This window comes from Ursus arctos, unplaced genomic scaffold (assembly GCF_023065955.2).
Source record: "Ursus arctos isolate Adak ecotype North America unplaced genomic scaffold, UrsArc2.0 scaffold_2, whole genome shotgun sequence".
In the NCBI taxonomy this organism is placed as follows: Eukaryota; Metazoa; Chordata; class Mammalia; order Carnivora; family Ursidae; genus Ursus; species Ursus arctos.
In genome coordinates this window covers 1,387,332-1,409,796 of record NW_026622874.1, presented here as the reverse complement: position 1 = coordinate 1,409,796, position 22,465 = coordinate 1,387,332, and the positions used below count along the sequence as shown (strand labels likewise).

General features: G+C 41.3%; 1 protein-coding gene across 1 annotated transcript in view; it reads right to left on the bottom strand.

Moving 5' to 3' along the window:
• KMO (kynurenine 3-monooxygenase) overlaps nucleotides 1-22,465 on the bottom strand; it is a 47,247-nt gene that overhangs the window by 3,670 nt on the left and 21,112 nt on the right. The window contains 8 exon segments of the mRNA XM_026487578.4: nucleotides 3,327-3,409; nucleotides 5,833-5,890; nucleotides 7,528-7,675; nucleotides 9,168-9,289; nucleotides 10,085-10,156; nucleotides 13,047-13,212; nucleotides 14,601-14,688; nucleotides 18,241-18,289. Coding sequence (XP_026343363.1) covers nucleotides 3,327-3,409; nucleotides 5,833-5,890; nucleotides 7,528-7,675; nucleotides 9,168-9,289; nucleotides 10,085-10,156; nucleotides 13,047-13,212; nucleotides 14,601-14,688; nucleotides 18,241-18,289 — 786 coding nt within the window.

Here is a 22,465-nt window from a genome sequence, read left to right as displayed (position 1 = left end):
CAACCAAGAGATCAGAGACAATGCATGGAGACAATGCATGGAGACAAATGAAAATGAAAACACAATGGTCCAAAATCTTTGGGATACAGCAAAGCTGTTTTAAGAAGGAAATTTATAGCAATACAGGCCTACCTCCAGAAGCAAGAAAAATCTGAAGCAACCGAAACTTACACCTAAAGGAACTAGAAAAAGAACAACAAACAAAACCCCAAACCAGTGGAAGGAGATAATAAAGGTTAGAGCAAAAATAAATGAAATAAGAATTTAAAAAAATAGAACAGATCAGTGAAACCAGGAGCTAGTTCTATGAAATTTTCAACAAAATTAATAAATCTTCAGTCAGACTCATCAAAGGGAGAGGGAGAGAGACAGCGAGGAGACCCAAATAAACAAAATCAGAAACAAAAGGGAGAAATAACAGCTGACACCACAGAATACAAAGGATTATAAAATAATATGATGAAAAATTTTATGTCATATGCCTAGAGACATACAACATCACAAAATGAATCAGGAAGAAATAGAAAATTTGAACAGACCAATTACCAGCAATGAAATTGAATCAGAAATCAAAAAACTCTCCACAAACAAAAGTGTAGGACTAGTTGGCTTCACAGGTGAATTCTACCAAACATTTAAAGAATTAATACATATTCTTCTCAAATTATTCCAAAAAACAGAAGAGGAAGGAATGCTTCCAAATTCATTCTATGAGGCCAGTATTACCCTAATACAAAACTAGGTAAAGACAGCACAAAAAAGATAACTATAGGCCAATATTTCCGATTACTATAGATGCCAGAATCTTCAACATAATATTAGCAAACCAAATCCAACAATACTTTAAAAAAATAATTCACCGTGATGAAGTGGGATTTATCCCCGGGATGCAAGGGTGGTTCAATATTCACAAATCAATCAATGTTATACATCTCATCAATAAAAGATAAAAATCATATGATCATTTCAATAGATGCAGAAAAAGCATTTGACAAAGTACAACATCCTTTCATCGTAACAACCCTCGACAAAGTAGGTTTAGAGGGACCATACCTCAACATAATAAGGGCCATATATGAAAAACCCACAGCTAACATCATAGTCTGGTGAAAAACTGAGAGCTTTCTCCCTAAGATCAGGGACAAGACAAAGATGTCCACTCTTACCACTTTTATTCAACATAACAGTGGAAATCCAGCTACAGCAATCAGAGAAAAAAAGAAATAAAAGGCATCCAAATTGGTAAGGAAGAAGTAAAACTTTCACTGTTTGCAGATGACATTATACTATATATAGAAAACCCTAAAGACTCCACCAAAAAACTACTAGAACTGATAAATGAGTTCAGTAAGGTTGCAGGATACAAAATTAATATACAGACATCCATTGCATTTCTATACACTAATAATGAAGGAGCAAAAGGGAAAGTAAGAAAACAATCCCGTTTACAATTGCACCAAAAATAATAAAATACCCAGGAATAAACTTAACCAAGGAGGTGAAAGACCTGTACTCTGAAAACTAGGAAGCATTAATGAATGAAATTGAAGACGACAAACAAATGGAAAGACATTTCATGCTCACGGACTGGAAGAACAAACACTGTTCAAGTGTCTGTACCGCCTCAAGCAATCTACACATCTAATGCAATCCCTGTCAAAATACCAACAGCATTTTCCACAGAACTAGAACAAATCTTAAAATTTGTATGGAACCACAAAAGACCCCAAATAGACAAAGCAGTCTTGAAAAAGAAGAATAGAACTGGAGGTATCACAATCCCAGACTTCAAGATATACTTCAAAGCTGTAGTAACCAAAACAGTACGATACTGACACAAAAATAGACACGTAGATCAATGGAAGAGAACAGAAAACCCAGAAACAAGTATATACTCAAATAATTTTCAACAAATCAGGAAAGAATATCCAATGAGAAAAAGATGGTCTCTTCAACAAATGGTATTGAGAAAACTGGACAGCCACATCTAAAAGAATGAAACTGGACCACTTTCTTACACCATACACAAAAATAAAATGGATTAAAGACCTAAATGTGAGACCCAAAAGCATAAAAATCCTAGAAAAGAGCACAGGCAGTAATTTCTCTGATACTGGCCTTAGCAACATTTTTCTAGCTATGCCTCCTGAGACAAGGGAAACAAAAGCAAAAATAAACTATTGAGACTAAATCAAAATAAAAACTCCTGCAGAGCAAAGGAAATGATCAACAAAACTAAAAGACAACAAAACCCACAAAATAGGAGAAGATATTTGCAAATGATGTATTGGATATTCAGTTAGTATCCAAAATATAAAGAACATATACACCTTAACACGTAAAACCCCCTAACAATCCAATTAAAAATGGACAGAAGACGTGAACAGATACTTCTCCAAAGCAGACACACAGACGGCCAACAGACAGACAAAAAGATGCTCAACACCACTCAGCATCAGAGAAGCGCAAATCAAAACCATAACGAGATATCACCTCACACCTGTCAGAATGGCTACAATTAAAAACATAAGAAACAACAAGTGTTGACAAGGATATGGAAAAAAAAAAACCATCGTGCACTATCGGTGGGAATGCAAACTGGTGCAAACTGTGGAAGACAGTATGGAGGTTTGTCAAAAACTAACAATTGAATTACCATATGAATCAGCAATTCCACTACTATTTACCCGAGAATATGAAAACACTATTTGAAAAGATATATGCACCTCTATGTTTATTGAAGAATCATTTACAAGAGCCAAACTATGGAAACAACCCAAGTGTCCACTGATGGATCAATGGATAAATAAGAGGTGAGATATCTGTCTATCTATCTATCTATCTATCTATCATCTATCATCTATCTATCTAATGGAATATTAGACATAAAAGAGAATGAAATCTTGCCATTTACAACAACATGGATGGGTCTAGAGTCTATTACGCTAAGTGAAATAAGAGAGAAAGACAAATACCATATGATTTCATTCATATGTGGAAATCAAGCAACAGACCAAACAAAGAAAAAAGGAGACAAACAAAAAATAGACTCTTAACTGCAGAGAACAAACAGGTGGTCGCCAATGGGGAGGTGGGTGGAGGAATGAGGGGAAGAGGTAATGGGGATTAAAGAGTGTATTTACCATGATGAGCATTGAGCAATGTATAGAATTGTTGAATCACTGTATTCTATACTGAAATTAATATAACACTGTATGTTCATTACACTGGAATTCAAATTTTAAAAATTTTGTTTAAAAAGAAAAGACTATCTGTTAGACTGTCAGGAAAGATCTCATGGAATGAAGCCCAACCCCCTCACTCACCTCTATGTAATTGTACATGGACAGGTCTGAGATTGCGTGGTCATCTGGAATTCTCAATCTCGAATATTCAGGAAGACACATACCTAGGAGCCAAGTTGAATAATACATCGTTTCCAATACAGTCTACGAAAATGTGCCAGTCTCTACACCAATCAGATTAAATGGTGTATATTCTACCACTGTTCTAATCTTTTAAACTCTGGGTAACCAGGCTGAATGACCAATAATCTATGAATACTGAACAATAACACAGAGGCATTTTCTATTGTGATTAAATAAAACTTAAGATAAAGTTAATAAAATATATACTTGTTGGTTAGCAAATCATTATTTTATTTCACAAGTGGAAAGCAGCTCATAGAAATGACTGTCAGTGACCCCCTCCCCAGTCCCACTTAGAATCTGCTACTCTCCTTTTCGTCCTTTCTTGACACCTCAGGCACATGGTTTCACTGCACCGAAGACACCTTATAATCCCTTGACCTCCCAGAGGCTGGCCTCATGTTTTATTCACGTCTGAAATCTTAACCAGGTAAATGGTAAATACTGAGTAAATACTTGATAAACGAATGACTAGCCAAGATAACTCTCACATGGCCAATCCACACTAGTTATTAAGGATGCCATTTCAAAAGTCAGAGAACCTGGCTGTCAGTCGCAGCTTCAACACTTGCAGCTATATGACTTTGGGTGAGTTACTCTAAGTCTCTAAGCTTAGATTTGCTCAGTTGTAAAATAGGGACAAGAATAGTACCTATGTTCCATGCCTTCCACAGAGACCAAATGAGAAAATGGATTAAAAAATAAAGCAAGATACCGAACACATATGAAATGTTCAGTAATGCTAGTTATAAGTAGCACTGTCATAATCAGTATTGTTTTATCTTTGTTCTGTAGTAACCAAGACCAGTGCTGACAGTATGTTTTGACATGTGAACCCTCCATCCCCTCCATCATCCCCATCACATGCAGATCAGTCCCACCAGGGGAGAGGCGGGAGGCAACATCCCCTCCATCATCCCCATCACATGCAGACCAGTCCCACCAGGGGAGAGATGGGAGGCAACAAAATGCCTCTAGATCTGGAGCATCTGAGCAAGAGGACTGGAGAAGGAAGGCAGAAAACCAGAAGAACTTTACCCTGGACCCTCTAGTCTCATCTGATCCAGACACCAGTGTCCAAGGACTTCCTCTTACACCATCACAAACATTTACTGTGAACTCACTTTGTGCCAGACTTTAAAAAAAAAAAAAAAGCTTTACTTAGCATAATACCCTCTAGTTCTATCCACGTCATTGCAAATGGTAAGATTTCATTTCTGATGAGTGAGTAACATTCCATTGTGTATACATACCCCAATTCTTTATCCATTCATCTTCCACGGATACTAGAAAGTATTATGCTAAGTGAAATAAGCCAATCAGAGAAAGGCAATTATATGATTTCATTTATGTGGAAATTAAGAAACAAAACAGAGGATCATAGGGGAAGGGAGGGAAAAATAAAATAAGATGAAATCAGAGAGGGAGACAAACCCTAAGAGACTCTAAACTCCAGGAAACAAACTGAAGGTTGATGGAGGGGAGCTGGGTGACGGGCATTAAGGAGGGCACGTGATGTAACGAGCACTCGGTATTGTATGCAACTGATGAATCACTAAACTCTACCTCTGAAACTAATAAAATAGCTTTACACAAATAATTTCACTTCATTTTCACATCTCTCTGAAGTTAGTATTATTGTCCCCACTTTATAGATGGAAAAGAAAAAAAACAAAACCTGAGATTTGAAAAACCTGAAACGACTTGCTCAATAAGTCAGTTAATAAGTTGGCGAGTCAGGACTGGAATCCGGGTGTAGACTCGAAGCCAGTTCTCTAGGTTTATCCTTTCCCCGAATGAGGTTTAAGTTCAGAGATAGCCCTTGAGACCACGGGGTGCCGAGAAGCAGTAAAAGTTATCCAGGTCTCGGGCTATTGTTGGCAACTTCTTTTACAGCTGAAATGGTGTACATTTAATTTAGTTAATTTCAACATTACATATAAAAATCCTAAAGTCCAGTATCTGTCAAATCAATCCTTTTGGAGGAATCAGTTTTAACCAAAGGCAAATAAAGCAGCAGCTGCAACACTGATGAGGCAACACCCAGGAAAGCCTGGAGCTCCTACAAGGGTTTCTGGGGCACGCTGTAGGGGATGAGGGTGTGGATTCCCCAGGTGGAAAGGGAGAGCAAGGAGCATATTTTGGGCCAGTGTTGGTCCTGGGAACTTCTTTCTTTGTGGGGATCCCTGCACAAACCTCCAGGTGCAAACCTTAAAAGCAACTATGTTTCCCTCTCTGGGCACTCCTTGTCTGACACGGGTACCAGTGGCATAGGCTGCTAATAGAAAATTTTTAATCCTGAACAGGAAATATGCACCATGGGTTTGCGCTCATCCAGGGTCAGAAATAGGTCCACAATTAATCAGCAGGGCTAGTCCAGGTCCATTTGACAAATTTTACTTACTAAGATCATTATTGAATGTATCCATTAACTCATCAAATACCAAGCAGTCTTCAAAGCCCTGAAATAAGAAAAAATGGGAAAAAAGAAACTGGAAATAATGAAAGCTTCTAAGTAATTTTGAACAGACTTCCCAGGGGTGAGTATAATTCAGAGGATGTTTGCCTTCAACCGGCACGCAACAGCTGCTTGGTCACATTTGGCGTAAATTATGATTATAAAAGACCATCAACTGCATACTTGATGGTTTGTCTTTGCCTAATGCATATTGATGATAATGATTTGGAATCTGATCAAAATTTTAAATTACTCTTGTAATTTTGATGGATTCCATTGCTTCTTTAAGAAGCAAGAATAATTATGTTGCTCTACCATGAGTATTTGAATTTTATTTAAACTATTCGGGTCTTTAAGCTTCACACTTAGAACAATTAATAACACAATAGAACTCTCATATTAATGTAGTTCCTTTAAGCCAAAGATCAAAGCAAATTTCCAATGTCAAGAAGTCCACAAAATTAACTCTAATAAGGTTTTACGCTAAACGCAGAGGGGAAGAAGAAAATAAAAATCTAGGTTTCCTGCTTTCTAGGAATTCAAACTATAGTTTTAGAGACAATATTAAAAAATGTACAAGTTAAAAAAATATTTTTCACATCAGTTATAGAGATTACATCTGAAGTAAATAAATACACTTGTCAGCTATATAGACTATTAATGCTACAGGAAGTTAGAGATGCAGAGTACCATAGAGGCCAAGATACTAACACTTTTAAATTCTTTACTTAATTAATTCATTTATTCCCCAAGAACTTCTATGCTGTAGGCACTATTGAAAACCCATTTTACAGACAAGGAAGTAAAGGTAAGTTTAAGTAATTGAACAAGAACATATTCTAATAAATCCTGGAGCCAGGATTTGGACTGGGCCTTATATTGCCAGAGCCGGAGCCCTTATCCACTATCCTAAAATTGGTGTGTTCTTAGGTTTTTGTAAAACGAAGTGTTTACCACTACTTCATGGAAAATACAAGTGATTAGATTTATAGCCTATTTACACTTGGAATAGATCCCAATCACCAAAACAATAGAAGACTGTGATTATAAAGCTATTAGTTATCAAACACACACAAAATAACTGTCTGTCTAGATAACTATTTTAGGATTCCTTGAAATTAATGTTTCATATTTGAGCCTATTTCTTTTCAGAAATATTTTTTCTAGCCAGAACAATAAAACTTCCATGAAAGCAGCATTACCCAACATCAAATCTATTTCATAGCCCTACTCAACTGTGCTGATTGTGTTTTCCTGTCCTTTGGAAAGAAAAAGTGGAGAAAACAACAGGCACTTTGGGCTCTTTTTCTTTTTTTGAGCCTAACGTTTTATATTATGCATAACCTCTAAGAAATTTTTTAAATCAAGCCTTGAATTGCTGACAGTCAAGTTCCCAAATTTCAAGCTATCAATATATTTTCGGACAGCACATAAAAACCATCTTATCCTTTATTGCTCTTTCCTATGTGCAACTACGGGATCAAACAACCAAGACCAGACGACGGTTAGTGATCACCCAAACAGCGGGTAGGACTGTGGAATCGATTGCTTTCTCAGACATCATGTGGGGGGAGTTTTAGACATGATTGTTATTTACGATTTTTTAGTTGAGACTGACTGACTTTGGGAGAAAGGACTTACTGCATTCATTCCTTGCCCGAAAAAGGGCACGATGGCATGAGCTGCGTCCCCCATCAGCACACAGTGTGACTTCAGGTGAAAAGAAGAGCACTTCACAGATATCATGGGCTGCGCTGGTAACAGGAAGAAGTCTCGGACCAGGGCTTGCCTTCGGGGGAAACAACCAGAACGTAAGCACCTTACGTTGGGTATTAAATCCTGCATCATTCTTGCAGATGTACTGACTTCATTACCACTGGATTTTACTGAGAAATACACAAAAATGCCAGGAAGAAAACAGGAAAGGAGTAAAACAGGAAAGAAAGTTTCCTCTAGTTCCTGAAATTCCATTGTTGTAATTACCTGTTTTGTTCTCAACAATGTTAATCACATCCAACCAGGGCAAGTTGACTGCACTTCAAGAACTCGAAATACGGCTGTGTGAGGTGTCGTAATATTTGTTATGGTGCGTACGGGTCATGCAATTTTCAGCCGTTATGGTGTGTTTTAGGTTTTAATGGAAAAACTGAGATGTTCTGCATCTGATTAAGCTACAGAAACCAAAATTAAAATGCATGCGACTTTGTATAGATTTGGAAGCTAGTGAGTGCCAGTTATCTACAGAGGTTTTGTGGCAGGTGGAAGTAGAGGATACCCTCAAGAATTTTAAGTCTGGTTGGAGAAGCAGGAAATAACCACGAACCATAAGAGATAAATTGTGGTGTGCAGAGATTTCCCAACATCAGGGAAAGAGAGATCAGCGCACACTGAACCTGCAAGTAAGGATGGAAAGTGACCATTTTAAAGAGACCTGCCGTGGGCTGGCATCGGGCCACTCCTTTCACATACTTAGTGTATGCCCCTCCCTCAAAGGTCACAGCTGCCCCCCAAGGGAAGATATCCTGATGCCCATTGGAAAGATGAGAAATCTGAGACTCAGGGAGGGACGGGCGGAAACAGGGTTAAATCTCACTTTCTGCAGCATTCTGCTGCCTCCATGAAACCACTGCTGGAGGTGGAGAGCGAGCTGGATTCCAGCGAGGGACACTGGGGGCTGAGGCACTTAGTGAGACCCAGTGACAAGCCCCTGGGAAGGGTGGCACTGACAGGGGCCAAAGGGGCCGTGGGTCATAAACCAGACAGCTAACAAGCTCGCTGCCAGCTGGGGGCTCTGCATGTGCCTGGCCCTGTGCGGAATGTTCTAGAGGCATGAACTCGTCCAGTCCTCTCCGCCCTTTGGGGCAGGGGCCGCTATGTATCGCCATGTTCCCGTGAGGGCCCTGCGAGCTAGAAAGCGAAACCTGCTAGTAAGTGAGGACCCAGACTTGCATCTGCTGGGCCTTGGCCCTGTCTGTCCACCAGCAGAGGGAAGCAGAGCCTTGCTCGGCAACACACCAACCTTGAGGGCGCTGAGAGCCAACACAGGAGGCAGAAAGGCCTGGGGACGGGGGTGACTTGTTTTTCTCAGGGAAACTGGCCCTGTCGTGGGGTTTTCAGAATCCCCACTCACAGCACAACATCCGCCTTAGACTTCTGCCCTAAGGCAGGCTTCCTGTCCAGGACCAGTCACGTTGAATCGCAACGGAAGTAAGGCACGTCCCCTTTATTTGAATTTTGAGTAACTCACACCAGTGGAGCGAAAGACGCATCTTGACACTTACTCTCCAATTAGAGGGATGGAATCTGGAAAGTACTTGTGGAAGAAAGTCAGCACATCACCGCTGGTTACAAGTTTTTCAAAGTCTTCAAAGGGCATGAACAAAGTACACGTGAAAGATTTGTTCTGCGAGAAGAGGAAGAGTGTGAGAGAATCTAGTCTCAGGTTCTTGCTGTGGCCGAGGCGCACCCGGCAGAAATGTCCAGGCCGGCGGGAAGACAGCCTGGCTTTCTCCCCTCACTCCCAAAGAAAAGCCCCGCCAAGTCCCCCGTGCTCCCCAGCTTGCTTATGAGAATTTCTACACGGTAAACCTCGGCCATTTCACCAAGCAAACACCACCCTCCGTAGATTACTAATCGGCTGGTGGGATTGAATCTCTCTTCGCTTTTCCTGTCTCTTGTTCCTTTTCAGATAACATCAAGAGGCCCAGGACCCCAGCATCGCTGCCGAGCGGCAGAAGAAGACCGTCTAGAGAAATGCATAGGTAGAGCTGTAGAGCAAAAAAAGTCTCTAGGGTCTAATGGAAGAACAGCCATGCCCCTTTTGGACAACCTGTATTCCAATGTCCCAGACACCTCACAGACTGGAAGGACTGCCTCATGTAGAACTTGAATCTCTTGGGCTTTACTTAAAGGCCATTTCCTCCTACACCGTCTTGGGGGAGAGGAGGGGCCCCACCACACGCAAACAGCCACTTGTCACTTACATGTGTTCTCCTTTCCACTATAAATAACTGGAATTCCTTCAGGTGTTCCCTCAGGAATCCCAAAGTTTCAACGACATAATCACTAAACAGACTAAACAGTGATGCTGGGTATACACATGCTAAGTATAAAAGTCATTAGGAATACATACAAAATACAAAAGTAATGAAAAACTTAAATTATAGATGCAAAATTACATTGATAAATTCTATATTACCGTGTTAGGAAGTGCAATCATCATAAAGGTATTTCTAGGCCAAATATGCAGATAATTCGGTTCCATGGCGTACTGTAGGGGGAAAAATTATATTTGTGTGGGATTAGTGCGTGAATGCAGAACATCTCTGAAACTGACTCTGCTCTGTCATGATCGTTTCCATAGTGATTCAACTGGTATCACACACATGGCGATATGCACACCTACTGTTTTAAAGTAGAAATTATCTTAAAAATGCTTTCTATCCTGTCTTTAGAAATCCATATAACTTAGGTGGGTTCTCGATACCAGATAAAATTCAAAATTTGAGAACAAGCTGTGAGGTGTCTTCTCTCTCTATCTCTCTTCATTTCCACACACACACAGACCCCCCCATACACATATATACATACACATTACACGCATACATACATAAACTATATATGTACGTGTCTGTGTGTGTGTGGTATTTTTATATTCTATTTTTCACCTTACTTGGGGACTTATTTGTATGAACAGAAACTAAGTTTAAATTTCACGGGCAAAATAAAATTGTACCAACAAGCCTCTTATCACTTGCTTCCGACAACATAAGTGATAGAAGGAAAGTCTTCTCTTTTTAGCGACCCCACGACAACCCAATAGCAGCAAGACTGAGTATTGATTGCTTGGGCAGATCAGCTAACCCAAAGGCCCAGCGACCCTAATCCTGGAGATTCCTGGGGGCACGATACACGTAAGAACATGGAATCCGTTTCCAACCCTTTCAAGTACCCGTGACTTATTACAAAGCTCCGGGAGCACCTGTCACGTGTGTATCTTACACGGTAAGGACATAGAAAGCACGGCATAGGCTCCTCGCCAGCATTTTTACAGTTAGAGTTCTTTGTGTCTTCCTTCCTGGCCTTTCAGCTCAGAGCCTCAGAAAAAGCTCAACACGCAGACACAGAAATGCGTGTGTGCGTAACTCTCTGCCCTCAAAGAGGTTACGTGCGGTTGACTAGGCAGATGCTGAGGTAGAAGGGTGGGAAATAAAAGCTGGGCAGGGAAGAGATTCGTGGGGCCGGGGTGCTTAAAACTACGAAGGAGTCAGAGATTAGATAGGAGTGAAGGACGTGGCTTCTGGGTGGGGGTTAGCTTGCTGAGCAAAGCACAGACGGCAGAAACGAGGACTTTAGGAAGTGTGAGTAAGGAGACCAGCCTGGATGAGGCCCATGGTCCTTGCCTTTCCTTCTTGCTATCTTCTGACCACGTCCAAGACCTTTTAGAACTCCAAAAGATAAGAGTGGAGAAGTGGCCGCTGAAACTGATTTCTCATTTACTGCAATAGTGAAGGTTCAAACAGCCGATGACAAAGTTTGGGAGACAATACATACCCCCCACCCCCACCTCATCCTCACCGTTGGTGGTTTATATGTTGTTTTGATGTAGCAACTGTGATACCAAGAATATTTTGACGCTCACGCATATTTCATGACTCTAGAAAATAATCCTTTAAAATTTCAGCTTCTTTATTATCAAGTCATGCTCTCAATAGATATCTTTATCCAAGAGCAGTCCCCAGGTCAGTCTCCAATAATCACCACTGGGCCCTCACCACAAGTCTCTCCAAACATGTGCTTGATAAACAAAAGCAGCTTTGAGATGAGCCTCCCAACCAATTCCCTAAGCACCCCCAATATTCACCCATGCTGTCCCTCACCCAATCTTTCTCCCCCACTTCAACCCTCGGAGATGGAATGAGGAGTCTATCATGTTAAAGAAAGGGGGCATGGGACAGAGAGACAGACAAATGAGGGAAGGAAGGAAAGAAGAAGAGAAGGAAGGGAGGGAAGGGAGGAAGGAAGGAAGGGAGTTTTCCTAGGATTGTTTTGGGGCCATGTTAAAATACTCCCAGGTGTCTGGGTCCCATTGCTACGTCAAAACGCTGTTTTTTTTTTAAGAGCAGAGACTTTTTGCAAACCACTAATCATCACTATTAAATATGAACAACTAGAGAAAATAAATGGCTGTCTTAAATCTACATTAGGAGACATGAGTCCACTCAAGTGTGGGGCAATTTTTCAACAGAATCCTATTATCCTATAACCCAGAATTATCAGATCCTGGGCCACGAGAACAAGGCCCTCATGAAAACCATAAAATTAGTACTTCAGAATTACTAAATACTTTTGTGACCAGGAGGAAGAAATAGACAATGATTTAATGTTAAAATACGGATTTGACTGGCTGATACAGTTTGGTACACACCTGGTAGTATTAATAGCACTATCACAAATTGACTAGCTATTTTTATAGGCGTCTGAATTGCAAATGGGATAGATTGCATCCATACCTTAAAAACAAATGTTCTATATGCAAATCAAATTTTAATGAATGTTATTTACTTATCTTTACCTATAAGCCAAGATCCTTATTGATTTTGTTGGTATTTTAATTTCCCTTAGGAAGTTACTACATTTATTTGCTTATGACAATATAAAACACACCTAGGATGTACTTGCCTCAGGCCACATAGGGTTGAACTTGGGAACCAGGAAATGAGAAAAATGCAATGGAAATCTCTTTGCAACAACTTGGTACTCACTTTATTTAATAACTATTATTTGATACAGTCATGAGTATAAGAGATCTGGATTTTAAGTATACAGAAGGATTCCCGACCCATTTTTTTCTCCCAAGTAAAAACAGAAAAATGACATGATTATGTCAGACAAATTCCCTGTGCATTTCCAGTGGGGGAGTTGTGATGCCTCTTCTTTCCTGCCCACTCAAGAAAGCATATCTTGAAGGCAAGGGGGAGAAGTGATATTATCAAAGGGATATTTGCACACCCAACCTACTGTGCCTTACAAAGGACTGTGACAGCCCTCAGAATTCATCCAGACATGCTGCCAAGAACGAGTGCCCTAGAACACGTGTCGTCCCTCGTCCGAGAGGTGGGAGGGCTGCGGGAAGGAGCCAGAGAAGGGAAAGGACTTACATCCCCGTTCTTGGGTGGGATCGTGAGCTCCATGTACCCATGAGGAATGTATTGCTGACTGTAATCAAAGCGGGGTTTCTTCATGAGGTGACTTCTGACAGTGGAATAGGCTCCATCACATCCTACAATGAGGTCACAAGTGACATCGATGGGAACTTCGTCAGATCTGAAAAATAAAAGGTACCATTACAAAAACAGTTCAGTGGTAAAAATGATGATGTTCATCTGCTTGGGTATAAAACGTAGCAACTCAGGGGGCCACTCCTCACTTGTACGTATCTGACTTTGAGCTTGGAGGCGACAGCTATAGAATGAAGATGACAGCCCTTGTCCTGATGATAGTGTTGCTCACAAGAATGAGAATAACACTGCTGTACTCATTAATAAGGACATGCCAGGCCACGGAAGTGTGACTAAAGCTCCCTGCACAAAGGCAGGGAGTCTCGAGAAGGAGGCAGAGTGAGGCAAGGGATGGACCACAGCATGGGTGTGCCCGGGACTTGCCAAGAGCAGTGTCTAGCTTGAGTGGAGGGCATTGGAAGATAAGCTCAGGGACAGAATACAATGTGGGGAGGGAGGAGAAGAAGAGAATTTTGAATGTTAAGACAAGGTTTAAATATATTCTTCTGGCAAAAGAGAGAAAATAACTCTTTCCATTGAGGGGATGATTTATGAAGAGTGGTAATTTAGGAAAACTCATCCGGCACTGGATGTATTGAACTGGAGGCAGAGTGCAGGAGGGAGGGGACACGGAGAGGACAAGGTGAGTGTTGCGGCCTGAGTGTGCAGGCATGACAGCCCAGGGACCACGGGGCTCAGGAGAAAGACGTAGGTTCGGAAGCCATCAGGGAGTAAGAAAGACTGGGCAGGGGTCATAGATTTAATGGAGGAAACACGGGAGAGGGCACATCAAGAATGATTCTAATTATTTGGGTGATAGCACTAGGGAAGTCAGGAGCAGACACGCTTGGAGAGAAACAGGTGGTTAAAATTTGAGATGTGTTTGAGATCATGGCAAGAGGTACCTGTGAAGGTGTCAGAACAGGAAACTAGCCTGGATTAGGATTGAAGTAGGACTGAGAGTAAAGAGAGTGGAGACAGAGGCACAGGCTAGAGAGGTTCACTTTAGCGAAGTGAATTTATAAGTGGTTGCTGAGTGAACTGGGAACCCATGACACAACCCAAGAATGGGACATGGGTCTAAGAACTTTAGAGGAAACAGAGGCAGCCAAGGAGAGGCAGACCAACCGTTTCCAGAAAGAGGAGAGGAAATGCAGGGCAGTGGAGGGCCATCTGTTTCAAGGGCAGAGAGCGTTTGAAGAGGGTGACCACCATTGTGGAACGTGGTAGGACGCTGAGCCAGCACGAGAACCAAGAAGATTCACTGGGGTAGGTGTTTAGAAGGCAGCCAAGGCTGGTGTTTGATCTGAAATTCTTTGAATCCCTTTTAGTAATCATTTAACTCTTTCAAATAAGCCAGAGAACAAAGTTTACAGATACGGTTCTCCGCGTCAGCCCTTCACCTCCGCAGTCAATAGGGGGACCGGTGATTACCCAAGCACTGTGATCACTCCTTCCTCAGGGTTACATTTCAACAGCCTGTGGCCGAAGTGCACCTTTGCGTTGGGGTATTTCTCAACAGCTGAGGAGACAAAGAAGAAAACCAAAGAGCAATGAAATTCCAATTCTCATTTCACTTAATCAAATTGAAATAGTCATCATTCTCTGAGAACAGCAGGACAGAGATGTTTATTCTTAAGAATGTAAAAATGAAGTACTTAAAATGGTAATTTGACAACCACTTGGTAAATGTTCCAGGATAATTTGGTAGTAAAAGTGATGAATACAAACCAACTATCCTCGTCCTCAAAAAAAAAAAAAAAAAAGAAAGAAAGAAAGAAAGAAAACCCACAAAAAAACACCAAAAAACAACAATAAAACAATTCCCACCAATTCCACTATGGACATTTTTACATTGCTATGATGGTTGTCACCCTAGAAAAGAAGCAGGCATCACATATTTTAAAAGTTGCCTCTAACTTAAGAATATACTTGTGATTAGAAATACTCAGCCAAACTCCTTTCTCATGCTATGCCTGATTCTTTATCTCTTTTTAGTAAGTCTCTAGACTTCTGAGTCATGTTGTCACAATTTTTTTTAATGTTTTTTTATTATATTATGTTAGTCACCATACAGTACATCCCTGGTTTCTGATGTAAAGTTCAATGATTCATTAGTTGCGTATAACACCCAGTGCACCATGCAATACGTGCCCTCCTTACTACCCATCAGCAGCCAATCCCATTCCCCAGCCCCCCTCCCCTCTGAAGCCCTCAGTTTGTTTCTCAGAGCCCACAAATATTTTTGATACTAATTCTTTTTGTAATCAAACACCAGAATACTTAGAGAAAAAAATGAGTAAGAAGATTTAAAACTTCTCAATAAAGAGAATCGAATTATTTTGGTGCTTTTTTATTTTGCCTGCTAGAAATCTATAGAAAGTAGTGAATTCATCATATTCTTGTCATAGCAGTAAAATATTATTTTTGTCCCTATTAATTCTCATGGATAGGAGGCCCATAATTACAGGCTCCTTATTGTCATTAAAGCTACAAATCAGATCTATTCATCTATGTTTAAGAAATCTTTTGGAAAATAACTTCAGAGAAATCAGAGTTTATTGGAACCACTGTGGATATCTTTTATAAACACAAAATGTGTTTGTGGAATCAATCTTTTAAAAAATTAAATTAAATTAATTTTTTATTTGGGGCATCTGGGTGGCTCAGTCCGTGGAATCGAGTTCCACATCAGGCTCCTTGCTCAGCGGAGTATCTGCTTCTCCCTCTGCCTGCTGCTCCCCCTGCTTGTGCTCTCTCTCTCTCTCTCTGTCAAATAAATAAATAAAATCTTAAAAAAATATATTTTTTATTTAAGTGTATACTAATACATCCCAAAGAATTTTCCACAAAACACTACTCCTGGAATATGCTTCCTAACAAAAACCATTTTGTGGTCCAAGCCATTAGCAAAAATGCTAATACGCTGACCCCCCAAGCTGTGCGGTCCTGGTCCGCAGCCACATGGGGCTAGTCGGAATGGAGATGTGTTACACACACTGGGTTTTGGCAACTCAGTACAAAAAAAAAAAAAAGTATTGTATTGATTACACATTGAAATAGTAATATTTTGGCTATATTAGGTTAAAATATATTGTTAAACTTAAGTTCACCTGTTTCTTTTTTGGTTTTTAAATGCGATTAATATAAAGTTTAAATTACACATGTGGCTGCCATTTGTGGCCATGTCTTGGATAGCACTGCTCTAGAAAATCCACGATGCAGACCATCAGAATAAAGGCCCTGACAAAGACTGCAGGAAAACTTATAAAACTTGTTTCATGCAGGGTTTATCACACTGCCTTGACCACATGTCCTTTTCCTCCTTGTTTGCTTAACGATTTTTAACAGCCCCCCCAGTGAACCATGAAACAATTGTTCAGGGCAATGATTTTGTTCCTGAGTCTTGGGGAGGGGGTGGTGTTGTTCAGTCAGGAGCAAGCATTTGCGCGTGGAAGCCGACGGCTCACCCATTTGTGTAAAGAATCACTCCCGTGTGAAAGAATTTATATGTCAAACAACGTTTAGGAGCGAAGAGAGTCTGCATTCATTTTATTCACGCATTTATGAAATTACACACCGTGTAGCACATTCCTAAGGAAACTAGGTCTGGGAGCTTCTGGTCTGTCCACCAAGATCAGCTCTTGCCAAGCTGCAGCTCCTACAGTTAGCAGATGTTTCATGTGTCATGTTGGAGGCACTGACTCTAGGGGATAAGGGCACGGACTTTGGAGTACAGGCTCCAGCTCCAGCCCGGACTCTACCACTGATTAACAGTGTGGGCTGCTGGGGGGTGGGGTGGGGCTCCAGAAGCCGCCTTCACCACCTGTAGAACTGAGGGAAAAGAGTTCCCACCTCACAGAGCTGTTGGGAGGGCTATAGAAATGAGATTTCTATACTTCCTGGTGCCTCCGCGAATGTTTGCTCTCATTTTTATCCTAATAAATTCAGAGGATGCACTAAAGAGATTAAGGTCTGCTCTCGACTACTTTTTAAAAAGCTGTTTGGGGGCTTCTGGAGATCAATATAATATACCAAGCAACCTACCCCCCCCCAACATCTACCCATCCAAAGGATAGTCTTGCAAATATAAGTAAAGAAGTAGAATTAAGAAGAATACTAAGCCCTATTTCTGAAGTCCCTGGTGAATCAGCAGGAGTGAGCTTCGCCGATGACTCCTGCCAGTTCAATCCAATCCAACAGACACACCGCAAACTCTTGCTGGGTAGGGGGCTGTGCAGACACACAGATAAACCATGTAGAAACTCTGCTCTCCAAAACTCAGAGGCTGCGGAATTGCACAGAGGAACTGATTTGAAAAATAGCAGAATTATTCAAGTGTCATGCTCTGTGGAGGATGGACCTGATTAGTGCAAATGCTGACGAGGTGAAAAAACTTACGATCAAGGGCTACCTGGCAGGTGATTGAACTGATTATCCAAGCTGCAAATTTGCAATCCAGGGGCTTTTCCATGAACGGGTGGGTCTGAAACACATTGAAGTCTTCGGGGCATATTTCACAACGTCCTTTTTCAACCTCCTACACCCTCTATCTACTTGTTCTCCTACAAATATCACGAGCCTTCGCCCCCCCTCTGCCCCCTGTGCTCTAGCTTTAGTCTGGGGCTTGGCTGATGCGCCCAGGGATTACCGCAATACTCTGAAGACCACAGCCCTCTTCAGCCTCCAACTGCTGCCTTTCATCTCTCTGTAGTGCGGAGCTAATTGTGCCACTTTGCCTGTCCTTCGAGGGTATCTGCTGTTCCTCTAGTCCCTGAGTTCTTCAGGGAGTGAGCACTCATTCAATCCAGTGCTCAGAAGGCAACAGGAATTTAATGCGGGACGAACAAATGATTTTTATTTAGATCAGTGACAAGATGAGAGAGAAAGACACTGGACGGTGTACCACTACTAGTTTTCAAGGACTTTGTACTGTACGTAGCCTGGCACTAATAACGCGCGAACAACCCATGAAAAGGAATCATAAGCAAATCCCAGTAAGTCATGTGACAAGGTTAGTTAGGCTCATGGACTTTACTGAAATGACAATTGCTGAATAAAGCATTGGACTTACCAGTCAATAGGTCCTTGTTTAGATTTTCTCTGCTTATAGAAAGAATATACTGCAAGAAAAATACAGTAGATACTGTTTGCTTCTGGAGAATGGACCAATACCTCTCACATTATTCACTAAGCAATAGGAAATATCTAGCAGAACGTTGCAAGCTTAGTTTTATAGCCATTTAACTAAGTAGCCTTTTTAAAAAAGATAAACACTTTAACCAAATACATACAATACAATGTTCAAGTTTAAACTTAGGCTTTTTAAGGTTTGATACCACAAAAATCAAATCCTCGTCTTATAGCAAAAAATGTTATTTTCACTAAGATAGTTTTGCTTTAACAACATCTCAGAAATCTCATATTTTCATCTTAGGTCTCCAAATCAAGCTGTTAGAAAAACTTCAGTAATGACAGCATCACTAGAATAAACGTGCTATTCCCTAGAGAGACTACTTTGAAGGCACTCATTTCAATGTGAAAGGAGTGTGGTGGGGGAAGGGTTCGTGGGGGGGGGGGTAGTAGAATCAGCCCTCCCTGGGACACATGTTCTTTTCTCCTGACTTTATAGGACAATTCAACAGGGCTGACTGTTCCCTGAGGCACAGTGGGCACAGCGCCTAGGGCCCACATACTTTTAGGGGGCCATGAAAATGTTGTAATTTCAGTTGATACTAAAATCAGAAGAAAAAAAATATAATGAATATATGAGAATGAATCCAGTCTGGATTAATCTTTATACCAATGCACTCATAAAATCTAATTTTTAATATTTATTTTTTCAGAGAGAGAGGGACCCACAAAAACAAAAGTGCCTACTCAGAGTCCACAAAGTCTTAACGCAGACTTGCAATTCAGGGTGAGTCTAGTCTTCAAAAATTTAAAGCATATGTTTCCCAAATTTAGAAATACCACATCATTTAATCCAAATATGCTAATTTATAAATCTTCACCTCATCCAAAAGTAGACATTTAATATTAACAGATAAACCTATAGTTGGTATAAAAATAACTCGGTCAGCTATAAAGACAATGACTGAGGACACAACTTCCTGTGTCTTTGCTATAAATTAAAATTAACGGGACTTGTTCATTCTTTGCCTCTTTGTTTTGTTTTTCAGTCTTCCGTGTCATTAATCACCTCGTTTCGATGGAAACCACACTTGTTATTCATAGTATGTGAGGAGACATTTAAATTAGGAAGTCTCATTTACGTGGGGAAAATATTCTTTCTTTATCAGTTGCGAGGCTCGATTGACTCTGTACGTTAACTACACTGGAATTAAAGAAAATTTTCAAAATATATTTTTCTGCATCGTTAATAAAATTGGGGAGCTCTGACCTGCTCTGTATATCAGGGAATATTTTGATAGTTCCCAGGGCAATTTGGGAGGGAGACTGCAGGAACCAGGAAGACTGGAAGAGTCTGGCCCGGGCAAGGAGAAGGGCAGAGAAAACAGGTGGAGGAGGGAGGCTCAGAGAAGGGGGGAAGCCAATAGAAGGTTTGCAGAAATCCTGGGGTCACAGGGAGGGCTTTGCACTTCCACAGGCTGTGGAACTGAGCGATTCAAAACAATTTCATGTAGGCCCCGTGTTTGACCCTGTTATAAAAGTAACAATGCAAACCAAAGAGAGGTGCCTGCAAATTTAGAGTGACTGAATTCTTAAGAACCTAGAATGGCAGGATCCGTGGGCAAGCGCTCATTTCCTGCCTCTTCTAATATACTGAAGGCCCCAAATGGGAACTCCCACCAACACCTCCACCTTCTCAGGCATCAGTGGAGTTGAAGCTGCCCCCTCCTGTCTCCCTTGGCTCTGGGGGCAAGAAAGCCAGCTTCAGGCTCAAGGCCAGGTCACCCTGCTCATCTAACTTTCCTGATATTCTGAACCATGTCTTCCTCCTTGGTCTACACAGACTCTATTGGCTCAATTTCCGGGGGTGCGGGGGATAATGATGTTGGAATTGGCCTACGTGGCTAATTTGTTGTGAATCCAAGACAAAAGTGGGACGATTACTACGGTCACTGTCAATTTAGCAAAAGTAAAGAGTGCAACTAATCAAGCCTGCCCAGCGCTCCTGGGAGCACCTTCTACGCCGTGCTTTGCTGGCCACTGTGCGTGACCCAGCCGCCCTGTGGCTCCCTTGATGCTGACCTCGTGTACCCATGCAGTCTACCTCTTCATCTGTAAAGCAAGGTGGTTGGATTCAAAGAGCCCAAGGTTGCTGATTGCTGTAAGATTCTGTTATGCAAAAGTGCATTATACGTTTTCTTATCCAATACACATTTGGCACTAAAAAATTTACATTTTTTTAGAATTCTGGTCTCACCCAACTCCCCTCCATAGATAGACCTTCACTGAATTGGGAAAATGCCATTTTGGCTCCAATTTAATATTTAAACAAAATGTCTGTTTCACACCTCACTTTCTCTGTGAGGTCTTTGAAAACCAAAGCTACCTCCTCTCTGAACCACACAGCTGAGCATCACTCAGAAGAGTCCTTTCTTCAAGAACCTGAATACCATCTGTCCTCACGAGGTTGCAGGCTCTTCTCCCGGTCCTCGGGTCCTTGGTACATAGCACAAGCACGGGGTGTGGCACACAGAAGGACAGTTGTTTACGGAAAGGCTACAGTTGTTACTACATCTTACAGGGCCCGGTGTGAGTGAACCTTATGTTTCTTTCCTACAGCACCAAGCCCAGGTTGGGGCTGATGAAACAGGACATATTAATTATCCAAAAATGTTGATCTGACTATGGATGGTCAGTAGACTTCCTTCTGCTTCCTTCTCCTGCCAGGCTCATGCATTAAGACTCTGTACCTATGTTTTTATAACCCCCAACTCAGTGGGTTCTTATTTTAGAAAGTCACTAAATGGAAAATTTTGATCCTTCCCCGCCACCCTCCCATCCCCATAGGCACTTAGTTATTGGACTGTTTTACTTTTCAGCCACTTTTTAAGCAAATTTTAATTGTAGTAGAACACACATGGTATAACATTTACTGTCTTAACTCTTTTTAAGTGTACGTTCCGTGGCATTTGGTCCATTCACATGGCTGTGCGACCATCCGTACCATGCATCGACTGAGCGCTTCATCTTGCACGTCTGAAACTCTCTGCCCATTAAACAATGGCTCCCCATTTCTCCCTCCCCCCGAGGCCCTGGCAACCACCATCGCACCTTCTGTTTCCATGCATTCATCTTCTCTAGATACTCGCATAGGTGTAATAGTGTACCTGCCCTTCTGTGACTGGCTTAGTTCACTTAGTATAAAGTTCTCCAGTTTCAACCATGTTGTAGCAGGTGTCAGGATTTCTTTTCTTTTCTTTTTTTTTTAAAGGCTGAATAGTATTCCAATGTATATTGTATAGAAAACCTCCCCTTCTCCTCTAGGGAGTGTCTTCATTACTTGCACTTACTACCAATCTCACAACACTCTGACACTAGATTGGGGGGGGTGTCCTCCACCAGAAGTTCCCATGACCCCCTCTTTGCTAGAGCAGCTCACAGAACTCAGGAAAACAGCTGATTTACTCTTTATCAGTGTATCATGAAAGGATATGATCAAGGGTGCAGATGAACATCCAGATGGAAAGATGTGTAGGGCGAGATACGTGCCTGCCCTCTCTGGGTGTGCTACTCTCCCACCAGCACCTTTGTGTGCTCACGAACCTGGAAGCTCTCTGAACCCCATACTTTTGGGACTTTTGTGGAGACTCCCTCACATGGACATGATGGATTATTAACTCTACTTCCAGCCCCTCTCCCTTCTCTGGGAAAATTCCAAGCTTCTAATTATGTCTCGGTCTTTCTGTTGACCAGCCCCCATCCACGAGCCCACCAGGGCTTTGTTCATTAGAACAAAAGATACTCTTATCACCTAGGAAATTCCAAGGGATTTAGAAGCTATGTGTTATGAACCACAAAGACCAAATATTAGAACAAAAGATCTCCTAGTGCTTTTATCATTTAGGAAATTACAAGAGTTTTAGAAGTTCTGAGCCAGGAACCAGGGGCAGAAACCAATGTATATTTTCTATTATCTTACATTTCGTTTATCCGTCCATCCATTGATGGACATTTGGGTCACTTCTGCTTTTTGACTCTTGTGAATAATGCCGCTATGATCATGAGTGTGCAAATATTTCTTCAAGTCCCTGTCTTCAGTTCTGTTGGATAGATACCCAGAAGGGGAACTACACATCACACGGAAATTCTATTTTTAATTTTGGGAG